Source organism: Schistocerca cancellata, unplaced genomic scaffold (assembly GCF_023864275.1).
Source record: "Schistocerca cancellata isolate TAMUIC-IGC-003103 unplaced genomic scaffold, iqSchCanc2.1 HiC_scaffold_737, whole genome shotgun sequence".
In the NCBI taxonomy this organism is placed as follows: Eukaryota; Metazoa; Arthropoda; class Insecta; order Orthoptera; family Acrididae; genus Schistocerca; species Schistocerca cancellata.
The window spans coordinates 1-20,405 of record NW_026046748.1 but is presented as its reverse complement, the minus strand read 5'-3'; the positions used below and the strand labels follow the sequence as shown (position 1 = coordinate 20,405).

The 20,405-nt window shown below is 40.3% G+C and overlaps 1 protein-coding gene across 1 annotated transcript in view; it reads right to left on the bottom strand.

Annotated features, from left to right (window-relative positions):
- Nucleotides 1-19,157, bottom strand: part of LOC126141671 (polypeptide N-acetylgalactosaminyltransferase 35A-like) — a 48,760-nt gene extending 29,603 nt beyond the window's left edge. Inside the window, exons 1-2 of the mRNA XM_049915279.1 lie at nucleotides 18,897-19,157; nucleotides 15,999-16,103 (exon numbers count right to left, since the gene is read on the bottom strand). Of these exons, the coding sequence (XP_049771236.1) occupies nucleotides 15,999-16,103; nucleotides 18,897-19,013 (222 nt within the window). The 5' untranslated portion in view covers nucleotides 19,014-19,157. The remainder of the gene's footprint in view (nucleotides 1-15,998; nucleotides 16,104-18,896) is intronic.
- Between the last annotated feature and the right edge of the window lie 1,248 nt (nucleotides 19,158-20,405).

Genomic DNA, 20,405 nt, shown 5'->3' with positions numbered 1-20,405 from the left:
TTGCAATATCTACAATATTTCCAGGCATTAAAATCCTACTTTGTGTGTCTTGACATATGTCCTATTATTGTGAAGAATTTTTCGAAAATCTGCTCGCCTTCAAAACCCTTTAGTTCCTTTCAATGCAGTTAAGTATTTTCTCCAACAGTATTCTGAGCATTAAAAAAGAAAATGTAATTATAATTGAAGTTGTAGATGTTGCTCAGCAAGTCAGAAGCCACAAAATCCAAAGGATTTTTGACATCTGCAGTAAAACAGTTGTTATACGAGTTGGAAAGTGACACTTGATCACTTCAATTATAACCGCAGCTTTCTATGTTGCCTGCATTGGATATTTTCGTGAATGGTATGAACCATTTCTGGAACCTCTTCAGCCAATGGAAAAGACTGCCCTAAATAAAACCATCAGATGAATTAATGTAGAAGAGTTGTGTAGTTTACTAAAATCTAGTGTCATGAACTTCACTATAAGTGACAGAGAACTGTTTGATGAGTAATACTGTGTAGGAAAACAGCTGGACTGGAATTTGAAATCAAATTTTATGTCCCATGAAAGATTGCAGGAAATTTTTACTCATTTTCATAATTGGTGAGTATGTTTAAAACACGTCGTCAGAAGCTTGATTGAATTTTCACTATCTGTTTCATGTTGTAAAGCATGTTTCGAAAGAGTGTTGTCAGCAATTACAGCTTTGTAGATAGACTGAGGAAAAAAAATCAAGTTAGAAACAGTAGATGCTCTCACAATGATGAAACCACATTTATTAGCCTCTCTTGTATGGATCTACAATTTCACATTTAATGAAAATTAACTTCAAGAGCAAATACACACCACTAAAATGTGCTACTGAAGTATCAGGATTTGTGCCATCATCTTATGTGCAAAATGTGTGAAATTTGTGTTCATATTTATATCCAAATTGTATATGTAATACTGTTGTTAACCTCCCTTCAGTAGTATCATAGATTATTATTATGCAGTATTGTGCCTAGTGGCAGGTCTTGTCTTTGCACAGAGAATTTATGGCACCAATGTTCCCCTTCTTCAGCTTATTCCTTCAGTCTTTTGTATCTCATTCCCTCTTTCATGTCATCTAGAAGTTGAATTCTTCTTCTTCATCTTCCTGTAGTTCTTTATATCTTCCCTTTGATGACATCGTGTATGAGCCCCTCGTGCCTAAGTATGTATCCAGTTGGCCTTCCTTTGAAGAATTATATCCAGAATAGATTTTTTCGTCTCCTACTCTTCTCAGCACATCGTCTTCTGTCACTTGATCTGTCCACTTGATCTTTTCTATTCTTCTCCAGCACCACATTTCAAATCTTTCCAGGTATTTTTGCTCTATTTTCTTCTTGATCCACAGCTCTGCTCTGCACAGTGCACTGCTCTAGATTTAACACTTTACCAGTTTCTTCCTTAATTCCGAGCTCAGTTTGCTGTTCAGCAGAGTGCACTTCTTGTTGAGTGTGGCTCTGGTTATGGCATCTTTTGTCAGCAAGCTTCTCAAGTACTTGAACTGTATCACATTCTCCAGTTCTCGATTGCTGACAATTAACCTCAAAGGTTTCTCGATGTTGACTTCCATGCCTTATTTCCTTCCAGTTCCCACCAACAGGTTCATCATTTGTTGCAGTTGCCTTTGATTTTTGGCAAGCACCATGCCTTTGATTTTTGGCAAGCACCATCAAGTCATCTGCATAGTTGATGATGTTGATGAGTCTTCGTTCTGTCCTGAAGTTTAAGCATCCCTTCAAAGCTTCTCTCACCAGCCATTCTCCATACAGGTTGAGGAGACTCGGTCATGGACAACATTCTTGTCTGACTCCTCTTCCTATTTCCACACTGTTTCTTTCTCCGTAGTTCAGCCACACTTTTACTCTTCATCCTAGTTAAAAGCTGAGATTTAGTCTCTAGTCTCTTCAATTGATTCCAGTCACCTTGAGGATGTTCATCGATGCTGTCCAGTTGACTCTACTGAAAGCCTTCTACCAGTCTATGAAACAAACACAAACTTCTTAGTTAAAGCCAAAAATCTCTCCAAGAAAATCCTCACTGTGCCGATGGTGTCTGTGGTTCCTTTTCCTTTCCTAAATACAAACTGGTCTTATCTCATTACTTCTTAAATTTTATGTTCCAGGTGACTGCTGAGTATACTTGTGATGATCTTCACCATGTGTGAGATCAGACTGGTTGTTCTGTAATCACTACATTTCTTGGCTTCTTGTTTCTTCTCAAGAGCAATCACTGTGACACCCAGGAAGTCTTTAGGCCTTTCTTCCGTTTATAGGTTGTGTTGATGAGTAGCATCAATGCTTTCAAATCTACATTTCCGATTTCTTTCAACAAACTCATTGGTATGCCATTGTCTCCTGTAGGTTTCCTCCTCTTTATGTCCGGTTTCCTCCTCTTTATGTCCTTAATCAACTTCTCTACTTCCATTGTCAGTAAGCTGAGCCCTTAGATTACATGAAAATCAAGTGTTATTAAGCCTGTATTGACAGTGACTCTATCATGTCGTGACTTTTCACCCACCTGTCCTGAATTTTGAGTGTTATTTCAAAAATATTCTCAATCTGGCTAAAAACAATATGGAAACCTAATAATGCAGGAGTAGGTCTAGTAACAAAGAAGAAACTAGAATTTTGCACATCGCTAAGACTTAGTTTAAGGACTATGAAAGAAGGTTCTATATATGAAAGTGACCTGGAGTCACTGGAAGGTCTCTGACATTATATAATCACAAGACAGACATTTTGAAACCAGATTTTAAACTGAAAAACATTTCCAGGGCCAGATGTTGACTCTGAGCATAAGTTATTAATTATGGACTGCAAATTAAGGCTGAAGCAATTGCAAAATGCTAGGAAATTAAGGAAATATGAACTGGATAAACTGAAAGAAACAAGAGGTTGCTGAGAGTCTCAAAGGTTTAGACAATGATGGGATGATACATAGGAAAGGAATAAATTAGGAGACAAGTGGATAGCTTTGAAAGATGAAACAATGAAGACAGCAGAGAACCAAGTAGGTAAACAGACAGGGCCTAGGAGAAATCCTTGGATAACACATGAGATAACTGAATTTAATTCACAAAACAACAAAATATAAAAATGCAGCAAATGAAGCATGCATAAGTACATAAAGATGTCTTAAGAATGAGACTGACAGAAGGTGCAAAACTGCAAAGCAGGAATGGCTAGAGGAGAAAAGCAAAGCCCTAGAAGTATGCAAGACTGTGAAAGATAGATGCCACTAAATGAAAATTAAAGAGATCTTTGGAAAAAGGAATATTAACAGCTCAGATGGCAAGCCAATATGGAGGAGAGAAAGGAATGCTAAAAGGTGGAGGGATGTACCGTACAAAAGGGCTATAAGACAAAATTATAAACAGGAAAGAGGAAGTAGAGCTGGATAATACAATACTGGAAGAAGAATTTGACATGGGACTGAAAGACCTGAGTTAAAAAAAGGCGGCTCTGGATTAGACAGCATTCTCACACAATGACTTGGGAGACCCAGCAATGACAGAATTATTCCACCTGGTGCGTAAGACATATGAGAGAGACTAAATACCCTTAGACAACAAGAAGAATGTAATAATTCCGGCTCCAAGAAAGGCAGATGTTGACACATGTGAATATTGCCAAATCATCAGTTTAATAAGTCATAATTAAAAATACTAATTGGAAAATATGGACATTTTAATCATTTATTTTTTATTTTTTTTTAAACAGAAGAATGGAAAAATTGGCAGAAGATGACCTTGAGGAAGATCAGTTTGAGCCCTGGGGAAATGCAAGGACATGCGAGGCAATACTGGCCATACAACTTTATCCTTGAAGATAGGTTGAAGAAAGGCAAACATACATTTATAGCATTTATAACTATGGAGAAGGCTTTTGACCATGTTGCCTGGAATATGTTCTCTGAAATTCTGAAGGTAGTAGGGACAAAATAGAGAGAGTGAAAGGTTAGCTACAACTTGTACAGAAACCAGACTGTAATTATAAGACTTGAATGACTTGCAAAGAAGCAGCGGTTGAGAATGGAGTAAGTTTGGGTTGTAGCCCATCCCCATGTTATCCAATCTGTTCACTGATCAAAGCACTAGAGGAAACCAAGGAGAAATTTCCAAAGGGAATTAAAGTCCAGTACAACGAACTTCAGACTTAGAAGTTTGCTGAAGCGATTGCAATTTTGTCGGAGATGGCAAAGGGCTTGAGAGATGAACTGAACAGAATGGATAGTGTATTGATGAAGATAAAAAGACAAACATCAACAAAAGTAAAAGAAGGACAATGGAATGTAGTTGAATTAAATCAGGCATTACTGAAGGAAGTAGACTACAAAATGAGACACCAAAAGCAAGAACCTGGTTTTTAACATGCTATTGTTGTTAAGTGTATACAATCAGCAATTTGAGTTGGAGAAAAGATGTAGACAACTGTACCGATTACTGGAGTCACCAGTGTTTACTGTGGAATGTAACAGAAGATAGGTTAAAACTGTGTAAAGGGCACCAACCATTTCCTCCACTGATCCTCCACAGTTTCTGTTCCTTTACCAAATGGCACCTGGCTGTCAATGCCATCTCCCTCTACTACTCCGTGATATACATAGCCTTGCTGCTACTGAACACAACCTTTCCTAATGTCAACTCACCACAAAGCTACAACCTTCTTCCTGGTCACCATGACCAACTATGTCCTCTCCTATACTTACTTCTCCTTCGAAGGCGTCACCTGCAAACACATCCATGGTATAGCAATGGGCAACTGCATGGCACCATCCTATGCTAATCTACTCATGGCCCATTTAGTGCAATCCTCCTTAACCACCAAGAATTCCAAACCCCATCACATGGTTCAGATTCAGTGATGTCATCTTTATGATCTAGACTGAGGGTGAGGACACCCTACCCACATTGCTTCATGACCTGAACACCTCCTTTCCTGTTCACTTTATCTGATCCTCCTCAACCTAACAATCCACCTTCCATGATATCCACCTCAAAGATGGCTGCATCAGTACCTCCATCCACATCAAACCTACCAACCACCAACATTACTCCGGCTTCACAGCTGCCATCCATTTCACACTAAGAAATTTCTTCACTACAGCTAGCTGCCTGTTGTCATTGCATATGTAATGATGAGCAGTCCCTCTCCAAATACACCAAAAGTCTCACTGAGGCCTTCACAGACCAAAATTATCTTTCCAACCTTGCCCAGAAACAGATCTCCCATAGCTTGTCTCACCAGTCATGTACCAACCCCCACATACTTAGAGTATAGTGACAAATAATCACTCCTCTCATTACTCAGTACCACGCAGGACTGTTGCAACTGAATCACATTCCTTACAAGGGTTTCAACTGTCTTGAAATAAGGTATATCCTCCCCACTCCTACCACAGTGGTATTCCACTGCATGCCCGACCTACACAATAACCTTGTCTGACAATGCTCCACACCTGCTCCCAAACCCCTTGCTGATGGTTCACATCCCTGTGGTAGACCTAGCCCACTACCACCCACTCCAGTCTTGTCACTGGTATCTCCTATCCCATCAAAGGCAGAGCCACCTGTGAAAGCAGCCATGTGAACTCTAAAACTTGGCTGCAACCACTGTGCTGCATTCCATGTGGGCATGACAGCTAAAGCTGTCTGTGAACATGAATGGCCACCGCAAAACTGTGGCCAAGAAACCTGTCCAACTGAACATGTCACCCAATATGATGCACTTTACTCTTCTCACCAACATTATCCTTTCTGAATTTTCCAGGTGGGAACTCCCCCTTCAACACGAACTTCGTTCCCATAACCCCTATGGTTTCAACCTTTGCTAGCTCCCGTCCTCCACCCCCTTCCCATCTTCCACTTCAGTAGGCACATGCCTTCTATTTTGCCAACACACCTGTAAGTCCTTTCCTCGCTCTTCACACCACCCTTCCCATGCACAGCCTCCCAACACACCACCTTGCACCCCTATCCCGTCCCTCTTGCGTCCCTGTACACTGCTCTATGCAGCACTAGCACCTTCCCCCAACCCTACCCTGCTATCCCTCCCACTCCGTAACTCATGCTGCCTCTTTACCCCCCCCCCCCCCCCTCCCCACCCACTCCAGCTTCACTGCTACACACATCAGATGAAGTTGCAGTTAAGACTTAGCGTGTGTAGACAGTGGTCACGTGCGCACAAGTTGTTGTTGAGTGAATGAGTGAGAGTTGTACTTCTTTTGCAGAAGGACTTTGAAAGCTGATATATTTTTATGATTCTTTTCCATTGTGCTTGTCTGTGACTGAATGCTTCTTCTAAGTGGTGAGTAGCAAACTATCCTATCCATTTTATTATTAAGAAACAAATTAGGTTTGATGGGAAATTATTTATGGAGAATGGAGATTTAAAAATAAAACTGGAATTATTTTTTGGGAAATATACTAAGCCAGGGTAATCTAAGGATGCATATAGAATCTGTGGCCTGTAACCAAGCTAAGAGCACATTTGCCATTAACAATATTAAAATATGGATATTATGCTTGAAAAAAGAGACAGCATTGGTCGTATATTTTTTACTATCGCAAAATCGATTTTCTGTCACTGAGTGACCATCTTCAGTGCTATATTGTATAACTTAAATTAGGATGCACTGTTGTCACTAAGCTTACGGCAATCACATAGACTCAGTCTATGTGACCATCTTCAGTGCTATATTGTATAACTTAAATCAGGATGCACTGTTGTCACTAAGCTTACGGCAATCACATAGACTCAGTCTATGTGATTGCCGTAAGCTTAGTGACAACAGTGCATCCTAATTTAAGTTATACAATATAGCACTGAAGATGGTCACTCAGTGACAGAAAATCGATTTTGCGATAGTAAAAAATATACGACCAATGCTGTCTCTTTTTTCAAGTATACCTGTTATCTGGTCGTAGTGCACAAGACAACATGGAGTCGCCAATCAATGGATATTATGCATTGTTCCAATCAAATTTTAAATACAAAACACATTACTAACTCTGCAGAAAAAAGATCTTTCATAATTAACTGTAGAGAGAAACATGGAGACTCATGCCTTAATTTGTTTCTGAGCTGCAAACTCCTTACCATTGTTGTTGTTGTTATGGTCTTCAGTCCAGAGACTGGTTTGATGCAGCTCTCCATGCTACCCTATCCTGTGCAAGGTTCTTCATCTCTGAGTAACTATTACAACCTACAGCCTTCTGAATCTGCTTGGTGTACTCATGCCTTGGTCTCCCTCTGCAATTTTTACCCTCCACGCTTCCCTGCAGTACTAAATTGGTGATCCCTTGATGCCTCACAACATGTCCCACCAACCGATCCCTACTTCTAGTCGAGTTGTGCCGCAAATTCCTCTTCTCCCCAATTCTGTTCAGTACCTCCTCATTAGTTACACGATCTACCCATCTAATCTTTACCATTCTTCTGTAGCACCACATTCTAAAGCTTCTACTCTTTCCTTGCCTACACTGTTTATCATCCATGTTTCACTTCCATGTATGGCTACACTGCATACAAATACTTTCAGAAAAAACTTCCTGACACTTATACTCGATGTCTTCTTCAGAAATGCTTTCCTTGTCATAGCCAGTCTACATTTTATATCCTCTCTACTTTGACCATCATCAGTTCTTTTGCTCCCCAAATAGCAAAACTCATCTAGTACTTTAAGTGTCTCATTTCCTAATCTAATTTCCTCAGCATCACCTGATTTAATGTGATGACATTCCATTATCCTTGTTTTGTTTTTGTTGATGTTAATCTTATATTCTCCTTTCAAGGCACTGTCGATTCGGTTCAACTGCTCTCCCAGGTCCTGTGCTGTCTCTACAGAATTACAATGTCATCAGCGAACCTCAAAGTTTTTATTTCTTCTCCATGCACTTTAATTCCTACTCTGAATTTTTCTTTTGTTTCCTTCAATGCTTGCTCAATATACAGATTGAATAACATCGGGGATAGGCTACAACCCTATCTCACTCCCTTCCCAATTACTGCTTCCCTTTCATGTCCTTCGACTTTTAGAACTGCCATCTGGTTCCTGTACAATTTGTAAATAGCCTTTTGCTCTCTGTATTTGACCCTTGCCACCTTCAGAATTTGAAAGAGAGTATTCCAGTCAAGATTGTCAAAAAGCTTTCTCTAAGTCTGCAAATCCTAGAAAAGTAGGTTTGCCCTTCCTTAATCTACCTTCTAAGTCGTAGGAATCTAAACTGATCTTCCCCAAGGTCGACTTCTATCAGTTTTTCCATTCGTCTGTACAGAATTCGTGTCAGTATTTTGCGGTCGTGACTTATTAAACTGAAATTTTCACACCTGTCAACACCTGCTTCCTTTGGGATTGGAATAATTATATTCTTCCTGAAGACTGAAGGTATTTTGCCTGTCTCATACATCTTGCTTACCAGATGGTACAGTTTTGTCATGGTTGACTCTCCCAAGGCTATCAGCAGTTCTAATGGAATGTTGTCTACTCCCAGGGCCTTGTTTTGACTTAGATCTTTCCGTGCTCTGTCAAATTCTTCATGCAGTATCGTATCTCCCATTTCATCTTCATCTACATCGTCTTCGTTTCCATAATATTGTCCTCAAGTACATCACCCTTGTATAGACCTTCTATATACTCCTTCCACCTTTCTGCTTTCCCTTCTTTGCTTAGAACTGGTTTCCCACTTGAGCTCTTGATATTCATACAGGTAGTTCTCTTTTCTCTAAATGTCTCTTTAATCTTCCTGTAGGCTGTATCCATCTTACCCCTAGTGATATATGCCTCTACATCCTTACATTTGTCATCTCGCCATCCCTGCTTAGCCATTTTGCCCTTCTGTTGATCTCATTTTTGAGAGGTTTGTATTCCTTTGTGCCTGCTTCATTTACTGCATTTTTATATTTTCTCCTTTCATCAATTAAATTCAATATCTCTTCTGTTACCCAAGGATTTCTATTAGCCCTTATCTTTTTACCTAATTCATCCTCTGCAGCCTTCACTGTTTCATCTCTCAAAGCTACCCATTCTTCTTCTAATGTATTTCTTTTTTCCATTCTTGTCAATTGTTCCCTAATGCTCTCTCTGAAACTCTCTACAACCTCTGGTTCTTTCAGTTTATCCACATCCCTTATAATGTCACCTTTTTGTGGTTTCTTAGGTTTTAATCTACAGTTCATTAGCAATAAACTGTGGTCAGAGTCCACATCTGCCCCTGGATATCTCTTACAGTTTAAAACCTGGTTACTAAATATCTGTCTTCCCTTTATATAATCTATCTGAAACCTTCCAGTGTCTCCAGGCCTCTTCCACGTATACAACCTTCTGTCATGATTCTTAATCCAAGTGTTACCTATGATTAAGTTATGCTCTGTGCAAAATTCTAGCAGACAGCTTCCTCTTTCATTCCTTACCCCCTTTCCATATTCACCTACTACTTTTCCTTCTCTTCTTTTTCCTACTATCGAATTCCAGTCCCCCATGACTATTAAATTTACGTCTGCCTTCACTATCTGAATAATTTCTTTTATCTCATCATACATTTCTTCAATCTCTTTGTCATCAGTGGAGCTAGTTGGCATCTAAACTTGTACTACTGTGGCAGGTGTGGGCTTCGTGTCTATCTTGGATACAACAATGCATTCACTATGCTGTTCATGGTAGCTTACCTGTGCTACTACTTTTTATTCATTATTGAACTTACTCCTGCTCATATGATTTTGAACGCATCCCTGTTGTTTCTTGAACATTTTTTTATCAAATTCTAAGTTGATTTTTTAATGCATGCATAGTGTATTATGTCACACAAAACAGCAAGTTATTAGCTAATAGGCAGTAAAGAGTACAAATTTCCTGAAGAGTTCTTGTTCTGCCGGTTACAAGTAATCCCATCCCATCCCATATTAACTGCGAGATTTTTTAAAGAGGGGCAGAATGTCAAACCGGCCGACTGGGAGCAGGAGATGCACCACAGGACATTTTAATTTCCACTGGCCTGAATATGATTTGATGGCACCCATTACAAAATATTACACATTTGAATTCCACAGAGCGAAATACAGAGACGTGCGATGGAAGAATGCTGTGTGAAGAGGCATGGCACTGCACTTCGGCGCACAGACTAAATAACAAGATTTACGTTTCCTCGAACATGTCTTATGTATCAGACTCTTCAGAAAGTCGTGCGCTACAAAATAAAGATATTTTTTAAAAGTTGATTTTTTAAATTTTTGGCGTCGTGCCTCAAACGCTCGAGGGAGGGGGAGCGCCACTATCTAATATTGTCGCAGTTCCGAAATATCGTAGATCCAGACCTGATGCACAGAGCAGTCTGAGTTGTAGTGGGGAGGTGGTAGTCTCCACGTGACCCGTGTTTACGTTAAGTGGTTTTGCTGTTTCCTCTTCGTTTATTGCTCTCACGTCAAATGAAAACAAAATGGATTTCTGTGGCCGGGAGCTATCAAGTGAATTCAAATACATTCACATATTTACACAAGGCTAAAATATGTTATTAGTTTCAGATTTTATTTTTTTCCATCTTTCTGACAGTCGAGCAGTAATCGCTTTGCAGAACAATGAAGTTATTTTTACGGTTTGTTAAAGAAATTTGACTTTTATTAATTTTTTCTGCTGAGACTGTCAATTTATTTGAAACGAAGTGTTTAATTCCACACTATTGGCTAGTTTCAACTGTTCGCTGCATTTCAAGTTCACGTTTTCATCTTCTAGCACGTATTGGATTATGCCATAATAAAGGACCAAACATGAGATAATATACTACTGGTACTCCAAGAAAATTTACATCTGAATCTGGACATACGAATGTGCACTTTAAGCCGAATTATGCATTTTAGTATGGTTCACAAAATTCCCATGCTCTTGGAGTATCCTCTAATGTCTTGTTTCTTTTATGGCATAATGTAAGATCTTTTAATGTTTTACACGTACAAATGTACGGACTTCCTGAGTCATCGTGGCTGCCCAAGCGCGGCGACACCTGTTATCTGGCGCCAACTGCTGAAATGGATCAATTTCTAACAGGTTGCGGGAAAATATTCCGAATGGTTGTTTGAAAAGCATTACATTCAAGTAAAGTAAATTTCCGTTTACACAATATGAACTCTGTGCGCGAATGTCTGATGAATTTCTTAAATCACAGAGCGTTTGACTCTCATTCAAAAATCAAATCTTTGAGGACGACCATTTAGAATATTTTCGAGCCCAGAAGATCAGACATTTATGTCGTTGTTAAAAATTTTACTGGCACATCTGTGTGATGTATCTTAAAGTGTAACACGCGCAAAAAAGATCAACATTATGTGTGAAAGCTTAGCTTCTCTTGCAGCTTATTAATCTTAGAGACCAATATTTTATGTGAAAGCTTTTCTTTTCTGGTAGCAACACTATGTATATTAATTTAAACCATTACTTTTTCCTATTTGTGTGTTCGCACTACTTAACAGTGATGTTGCTGAAACTGTAAAACTTATCAATCCTTTCAATGGTTGTGGTTTTATACACAGGCGTAGAATTTCCCGGCACTTTAGAAAACGAAACTCAGGGAACAAACACATTTCGTAAAGATGTCTGATGTGCAGCAACGTGTACACTGTATATTTTCGTATTATGGTAGTATAAATTCGAATTCCACCAAACACCACATGTTACTTTCCGAAAGATTGAAATCGAGATTACGATGCGCTTTTGTAAGCCAGTCGTAGCTCGTGTCAAGCGATCTCGGCAGCCGATGACAGCGGATATTCATAGCATAGGACACGTGATGTAGTCAGTCAACAGCACATTGATCTGTTCAGATTAATGCACATCTTTCTTCTCTTATATTGTAGCCGGCACAGTAACTGTTCGGTTAGAGGGTTAGCTGCCCCCTGTAATAAAAAAAACTGAGTTAGTGGATCAAGGGCGAACTGAAACGGGTGCCTTCTGACGTCCGCCCCGAGCAGTTGCAACGAACAAAATATATATATATATATATATATATATATATATATATATATATATATATATATATATATATATATATATATAAAACAAAATAAAAATAAAAATGTACGGAGCGACAGGAAACTTTGGATAAAAACCGGACGCAGGTACCGGAGACCTCACACATACAATGTGGCAAGGATATCATATCGCGAGATCGTGTCATACGCTTTCATAAATCAACAAGACGGCAACCAGGTGTTGGCGTCTGGAAAAGGTTGTTTGGATGGCAGACTTAAGGGACACCAAGATTATCAGTGGTGGAGCAACCCTGGCGGAAGCCGCACAGACATGGAGCCAGTAGGCCACGTGACTCCAGAGCCCAACCCAACTGCCGACACACTATACATTCCAGCAGCTTACAAAGAACGTTGGTGAGGCTGATGGACCGATAGCTATCCACATCAAGCGGGTTTTTACCTGATTTGAGCAGCAGAATGATGGTGCTCTCCTGCCACTGCGACGGAAAGATGCCATCGCACCAGATCTGGTTGAATATGACGAGGATATTTCACTTGTAGTCAGAAGAGAGATGTTTAATCATCTGGCTGTGGATCTGATCAGGCCCAGGAGCTGTGTGGGGGCAATGTGCAAGGGCAGTGATGAGCTCCCACTCTGTAAATGGGGCATTATAGGATTCACTGAGGTGTGTAGTGAATGAGAGGACTTTCCCTTCCAGCTGCCATTTGAGAGTTCGAAAGGCTGAGGGGTAATTCTCCAATGCAGAGTCTTGAACAAAGTGCTTGACAATCGCATTTGCATCGGTAGATAACATGCCATTTACGTTAACATTGGGAACACCTGGTAGGGTCTGGTACCCAAAAACACGTTTGATCTTTGCCCAGACTTGGGAAGGTGACGTATGGCACCCAATGGTCAAGACGTATCTCTCCCAACATTCTTGCTTCCATCGTTTGATAAGTTGGCGACAGCAAGCATGGAGCTATTTAAAGGCTATCAGGTGCTCCAGGGAAGGATGCCACTTATGTCGCTGTAGAGCTCGCCGACACTCCTTAATTGCTTCAGCATGTTCCAGCGACCACCAAGGGACTGCCTTACGTCTCAGGCATCCTAAAGAGCGAGGGATTGTGTTTTCTGCCGAAGAAACAATTGTTGTAGTCACCTGCTCAACCATTACATCAATGTTACTGTGTTGGGGAGATTCAACAGTGACAGCAGAGGTGAAAGTTTCCCAGTCTGCCTTGTTTAAAGCCCATCTGGGCAAGTGTCTGTGGGCCTGATGCTGGGGCAGTGACAGGAAGATGGGGAAGTGGTCACTACCACACAGGTCATCATGTGCTCTCCAGTGGATAGATGGGAGAAGTCCTGGGTGCAAATTGATAAATCAATGGCCGAGTAACTAACATGAGCCACACTGTAATGTGTGGCGGCCCCAGTATTTAAGAGGCAGAGGTGGAACTGAGACAGTAAAGTTTCGACATCTCTGCCTCGGCCAGTAAAGCACAGTGCCACCCCACAAGGTGTTATTGGTGTTAAAATCTCCCAAAAGTAGGAAAAGTTTAGGGAATTGATCAATCAGTGCAGCTAACACATTCAGGGGTACTGCACCATCTGGAGGAAGATGTACATTGCGGACAGTAATTTCTTGCGTTGTCCTTATTCTGACAGCCACAGCTTCAAAAGGGATTTGAAGAAGCATGGTGTTACTACAGACTGAGTTTAGGACATAAACGCAAACTCCACCTGACACTTGATTATAGTCGCTACGGTTCCTGTAATATCCCTTATAGCCGTGGAGGGCGGGGGTCTGCATTGCCGGGAACCAGGTTTCCTGGAGGGCAATGCAGATAGTAAGTGTAAAGCTTAACAGTTGCCGTAGCTCAGCCAGGTGGTGGAAAGAACCACCACAATTCCACTAGAGAATGACGTCATCGTGAGACTGGGAAGACGGAACATTCAACGAGGCAGTTTACACCACAGAGTCACCTGTTCCCACCGACTTATTGCCTGAGCAGTCTATATCCATTGTGTCCGAGGGTCTGGTGAGAGCTAGGTCCTCAGCGGATGCCAGAATCTCCACCCCATCCTCAGAGGCAGAGCTTGTAGGTAGCGGTGGTGTGGTTGCCACCGCATTTCTTTGGTCTTAGGGGTCTTCTTTTTGGATTTCTCTCCCTGCTCCTTGGGATTCCCTGGCTGGGCGGACTTCACTGGATCTGTCTCCGGGACTGAGGATGAGCGTGAAGCCCTACGACCAGCTGCTTTTGGGCTCTTCAGCCACTGGTGGGTGTCATCTCTCTCACTAGCAGAAACATGGGAAGAGAGTGACCCAAGGGACCCCTTCCTAGCGAGAGAAGCCAAAGAAGACTTACGCTTCTCCGGATTAGAAGGGGAGACGGATGTCCCCGATGGTTGGGGGGGGGGGGGGGGTGTTGCTCCCGAAGTAGGTGGTGCAGGAGGGGATGTGCATCTACCCTTTGGCATACATGGGGAGTTAATGGTACAGGCATCAGCAGAGCAATCCCTGTATGGTCAGGGGGCTACAACCAACACGGTATACGGCGGCGCCACCACAACGGACTGGCTAATGTGCTGGATATCAGGTGCAAAGAAGTCCATTGTCATTGTTGACGCAGAAAGTGCCACTGCATAATGCATGGCGGAAAACACACCCAGGAAGGTGCCCTTGCCCAAGAGATGGAGAATGAGTGGGACTGAAATGCGACGATGAGAAAGTGGGATAAAGATCTCAATGCATGATGGACACGATGCCCTTCCCCAATTGGCTAGCTCTTCAGGAATATTTTGAAGAATGGAGGTCAAACCCTACAGAGGACCATCACGTAAAGGCCGAAACGTGTGAAACTCCTTTTAGTCACCTCTTACGACAGGCAAGAATACCTCAGGCCTATTCTTACCCCCAGATCCGCAGGGGGGAGGAGTGATATGGACCCCCTGGCATGTCCAAATATGACTCTGATAGGTGACACGTACATACGCATACTGTTTGATCACCTGCATCCATTCATGGCCATTGTGCATTCCTAAAGGACTTGGGCAATTCCAGCAGGACCATGTGACACCCCACACATCCAGAATTGCTACAGAGTGGCTCCAGGAACACTCTTCTGAGTTTAAACAGTTCCGATGGCGGATTTGTGGACAGCCCTGCAGGATTCAGGGTGTCAATTCCCTGAATGACGTACTTCAGACATTAGTCAGGTCCATGCCATGTCGTGTTGGGGCACTTCTGTGTGCTCGCGAGGCCCCTACACGATATTAGACAGATGTACCAGTTTCTTTGGCTCTTCAGTGTATATTGCATAGACCCTACAAAACTGTATTATGTTTGAACATGTAGCCATGTAATACATATTTTATAAACTCTATATTTGGCAGTTCATTGATTAATTCAGAAGAATAAACTGGACGCTGTCTTGATGTAAAAATTTGGATACGGCAAGAAATTATTTGATGGAAAATGAATGTTTTGTTGTTGCTGTTATTATTACAAATTGCACACTTATAATAAGTGAGTTTGATTATCAGATACTTGATACACATTGCCAAGAACTTTTATTTCTTTCTCTTTCATTCTTTTAGATACATGTTTATCCCCTTGCATCCCCCTGCTACCTTTTTCCTTTACCTTCCAACAAGTCTTTCATTTCTCTTTATTTTCAGCTTTTAACATAATGTCATCTCCTTCTTTATTTACATGTTTATTTTTTCTGTTGCCCAGTTTCATTATACATTTTGTATCTATATCATTAGTTTACAATGCAGCTCTTCAAACACTGCTAAAGTTTCTTATTATTTTCTTACTTAATCTCTCTCTTAAATCACATGAAAACATCTGATATCAAGATAATTTGTTTAATTCTGAATTGGTAATCTTCATGATCCAACAATATTTCATTATTAAGTGAAGATCATAAACAACAATGGGATTTTAAAAGACTAATGTCTTGTTTTTGTAAAAATGAACAAATAACATTATGATAAAAAAATATGAATAGAATTTTACCTGACCCTTGACACGTAAGCATGGCTTCAGTACCAGAGGAACACCACGTGTCTTCACATCATCAGCAGTTGTAGCTGCACATAAGTTAGTGTTGTTCAGCCTCATCTGCAAAATTAAAGGCATTACACACAGTTAACATAAAGTATTTTTAAAGAAAACAAGAAGTGTATCAAAAGATGAAGGAATTTCTTTTGCAGGTGCATGTAAACCATATTGGCCCAACATAAAAAATAATCATTCTCAAGGATTTCACTTCGACAAGGAACATGAAAAGTAAGGGGGAAGAACCAGAAAATATGGAAATATAAGCTGTCTGCCATAATAATAATTGGTTGTTTCTTAACTTTAAAATGAGGTCACAAGAACGAACACAGAACATCAAGTAGGGCTTGAAGAAGACACAACACTTCTATGGTCACACTTTTGTAGCTGGAAAGTCCACTGCAAAAAAGCATTTTCATCAAATATTCAAATGTAAAAGAAACATGTTTTTAAAATTCATTATTTACAGATGAATTAAAAAAACAAGCACATTGGGTCACATTGCTGAAAATTCTTATGCGCATGTCTTAGCATTTAGAATGTCAAAGGAAAAGGAATGGTCCAATCTAATGTGTTGAAACTTTCTGTGAACTTTTTGCACAGCAGGAATACAACCAATCAAATGTACTGTCAAAATTACAGCTGCTAAGACACACTGGTAGTATTTCTTCAAAATGTTGGCAACATCACTGCCCACCAGGCAGCACGAGTAATGCGCACCACTAGTGAAGCCAGAGCAGACTGTGCATGCACAACATGGCTGGTGCACTGCCTTGGCTGATGGTGCATCATTAAGCAGATAATAAGACACAGTACGATCATAATTTGTCACATGAGCTCAGTTTCTGTTGGCAGTTTCTCGGACACGATTACGTTTGCTTGAATTTGTAATTAATTTGGTATCCAGATATAACAGTAATTTGCCATTTCCTTCTGGAGGTCTGAGGTTCAAGTTACGACCACGGAAGTGTGCAGCAGCTTTCATCATGTACTACAAATGGACACAAGGCACTATGTATTCATAACCTCCTCTACTGATCCTACACATTACAAGTATTATAGCACAAAGTGTACGCCTGTGGCATGTATAAGGGTGAGTCAAATATAAATGAGATTCTTAACCCAAAGAGGGCAACAGTGTTACGTGACAGTTCCAGCCCGTCAGTATTGCATAAGGAGGTGAGTAATGGGGGAATCGGCCGAGCAGGGCTGCTCGCTTCCATCATTAGTCACTATTATAATGTCTGAGCGACAGGTACTGGTATCCATTGTGTAGTGCAATAGTATAAAGTTTCTTGCTTGGGAATGAGTAAAACCATGGGAAATCCTCAGAAGATTGACTGAACAATTCAAGGAAGATATACTTTCAAGATCTCTAGTGTTTGTTTGGCACATGCAATTTGTGGAGGGTGAGCACACTGAGAATGAGGGCCACGATTGCCGACTTCTCTCCAGCTTCACAGACGACAGCACCTTCTTACGTGTGACAGGCATCTGAGGTGGTTGAGATTGCAGATGAGATGGGGTAAGTTATGGAAGCACTTTTATCATTATTAGAGATCAGTACAAAAAGTGAGTGATAGGTGGGTTCCTTGCCTTTTGACAACTCATCGAAAACTGAACCATTTGCAAGTGTGTGAATGCCTCTTGGCTGAATTTCAGGACAGAAACTTGTTCCTAACACACATTATCACCCATGATGAAATGTTGATGCATCATTAAACTTTAAATCGAAAGAAGTAGCCAAGGAGTGGAGAGAGAAGAGCACACCCAGACTGGTGAAAGACAAGTGAGAGTTGTCAGCTGGCAAGGTCATGGCAACTGTGACTGGTGTGGCTTGTTGCAAATTAACTTTTTGCACAGACATTGGACATTAAATACTGTATACTACTGCAAAGTTTCAAGTGAGATTAGATAGGTATGTCATCACAAATGGTGTGGTTTACCAATGAGTTCTTCTGCAAGATGGTGTGCATCCCCATACAGCAATCCTGACCAAACAAAACTTGGAGCAACTCAACTTGAAAATGTGCCTAATCCCTGTAATTTTCAAGTCCGTGGCCCACTCAGAGCAGTTCTGGGGATCAAAGGTTCAATACTGATGTTGGTGTTGAAGCCTATTGTGCAATTGGCTTCAGACATGACCAACTTCATCTCATGAAAACAGGATATCAAACTTACCTACTTGCTGGCTAAAGTGTGTTTTGAATGCACAGGGCTATTTAGAAAAATGACCTGCACTTCTACTTTTTATTGTGAAATTAAAAAAATTAAAAAGCCTCATTAATTGACATTTGAAACAACCCTGTACATTTGTTGAATCCAGCATTTACTTCCCCTCATTATTTCAAATTTTCATGTCCTTTTCAACTGCACAAATAGTCTGTTAATAATCCTTCCACCAAGAATACACAAGCAGGCCACACCTGTAGTTGTGTGAAATATGCACATGTAGCACAATCAGTTTCAGCCTTAAGCTTCACCACTAAACACAGCAGGGAGGAGACCATCTCGTGTAAGGCTGCACAACAAAGCCACTATTTTAGCTCATAAAAGGTCTTGTGAAAGACATCTGAAGACTATTTGGAATACTGGTGGTGTTATAGATATTCTCCAATATGGAGGTTTCAGTTTGTATATAGCTGATGTGGCGATGTACGAGGTGCCTGATATATGACGATGTTGATGGCAGTGAACAGAAGTAAGACTCAATATAGCGAGTCATTTCAAGGAATCATAAATAAGTCAAGGAGACACACACATATGAGTGCAACTTTCTATTAAAAATATAAACACAGAAAGGAGAAACAAATTAGTCTGCAGGAAAATTATTATTTTATTTTTAAGTGCACTTACCAGGAACTGAGATGTATAATTGCGTGCTCGTGAGTGCCATGGTTGGAACTTTGCAAGCTGCTGCTGCTGCTGCTTTACTCTGCCTTTTGCCCATTTTGCTTTCAGTCTTTGCATCATTATCCTCTGGTAGCCCCAGTTCAGGGTACACAGTATCCATGTACCATTTGAAGCTCTTGCAACCTAATCGCTGTCTTAATCGCTGTCTCTCGGATATATCACCAAATGATATATCTCTTGCATCTGGTCTGACTTTCAAGAAATAATCCTGCAGAAGATAACCGAATCATCATTGTTACATAAACAACTAATAATTCAAGTGGCCATATAAAAATCCACTTTTGTTAAAGGATTCTTTAGGTCTGATAAAAGAGTTCTTTCTCAAGAAGAATGAAAGAACAGAATAGCAACATAGAATAATTTTTAACTATAAATCTATGACATCAATGTGCTACTGTTTCGAGAAAGTCATATAATTCAATGGCAGCATCATCAGAGGCGGCCCAGCCTATTCATCATTGTGGTGCCTCCCCAAGTTATGCTGAAGTTGGACTGACAAGGCTCACTGAGCACTAGTATTCAGAAATTTAATGGATTATTAATTTTGTTTTAGTACTTACATAAAAATATGTTTCGTAGAATTTTCATTTATCATCAAGCATGCCACACTAAAACATATAATTAGTCATTCAACTGTAAAAATAACAACAATATTTATAGAAAATCTACTTTCCAAGCTTATAATCAAAACAATTCTTGACAATGACACTAATTTAAAGTAAACTTAAAGCAGATTCCACTTAAACATGATAGTCAAAAGTATTTTAGATGTGAATCAAAACAACATGATTGACAGCTGAGTGTAGCAGGAGAAATGGCAGTTAGGCAGTTTTGTATCATCAGCTATGAGGTGCTGTACTAAGTATATTCTATTTAAAGCACATGCTGAGTTTGCTTTGCAGGATAATAATAGTCTTTTCCAGTGCTGATATGTAAAAAAAGAGGTTCTTGTAGTGACCTACTGGGTGGCGGATGTGTGTTTTTGAAGTTTTGCGCTTCTTAAAATGCCATTTTAATGTCTTTCTTCTGCACATTTTAAAAGTGTGGATACAACATTTTTACTGTAGAAAATAAAGTTCTATCACACCACATCTAAAAAAAACTGTGGCTCTCATTCTTTTTCAGCAGAGGTACCAATATGGAGTACCGTCATGAATCGAGGCAACTGGTCGTATCGCATTCCTATGCAATTTCACCACTACCTTCAACATATTCTGAAAAAGAGAATCATACTGCACAGAAAATAAAACATATAAAACAAAATCATTAACAATAATGTTGAAGACAACAATGTCATCGCAGCTGACTGGTAACTAGCACCTGAGTAATAAGACAACTGTGGAAAAGACAGACGCTGTGACCAAACTCATGCTCTGATTAGTTGCTGCTACAGTAGCTGTTATTATTGATTCAAGTAGAGAAACCTGGTAATCACATAAAGCAAATCTGTTG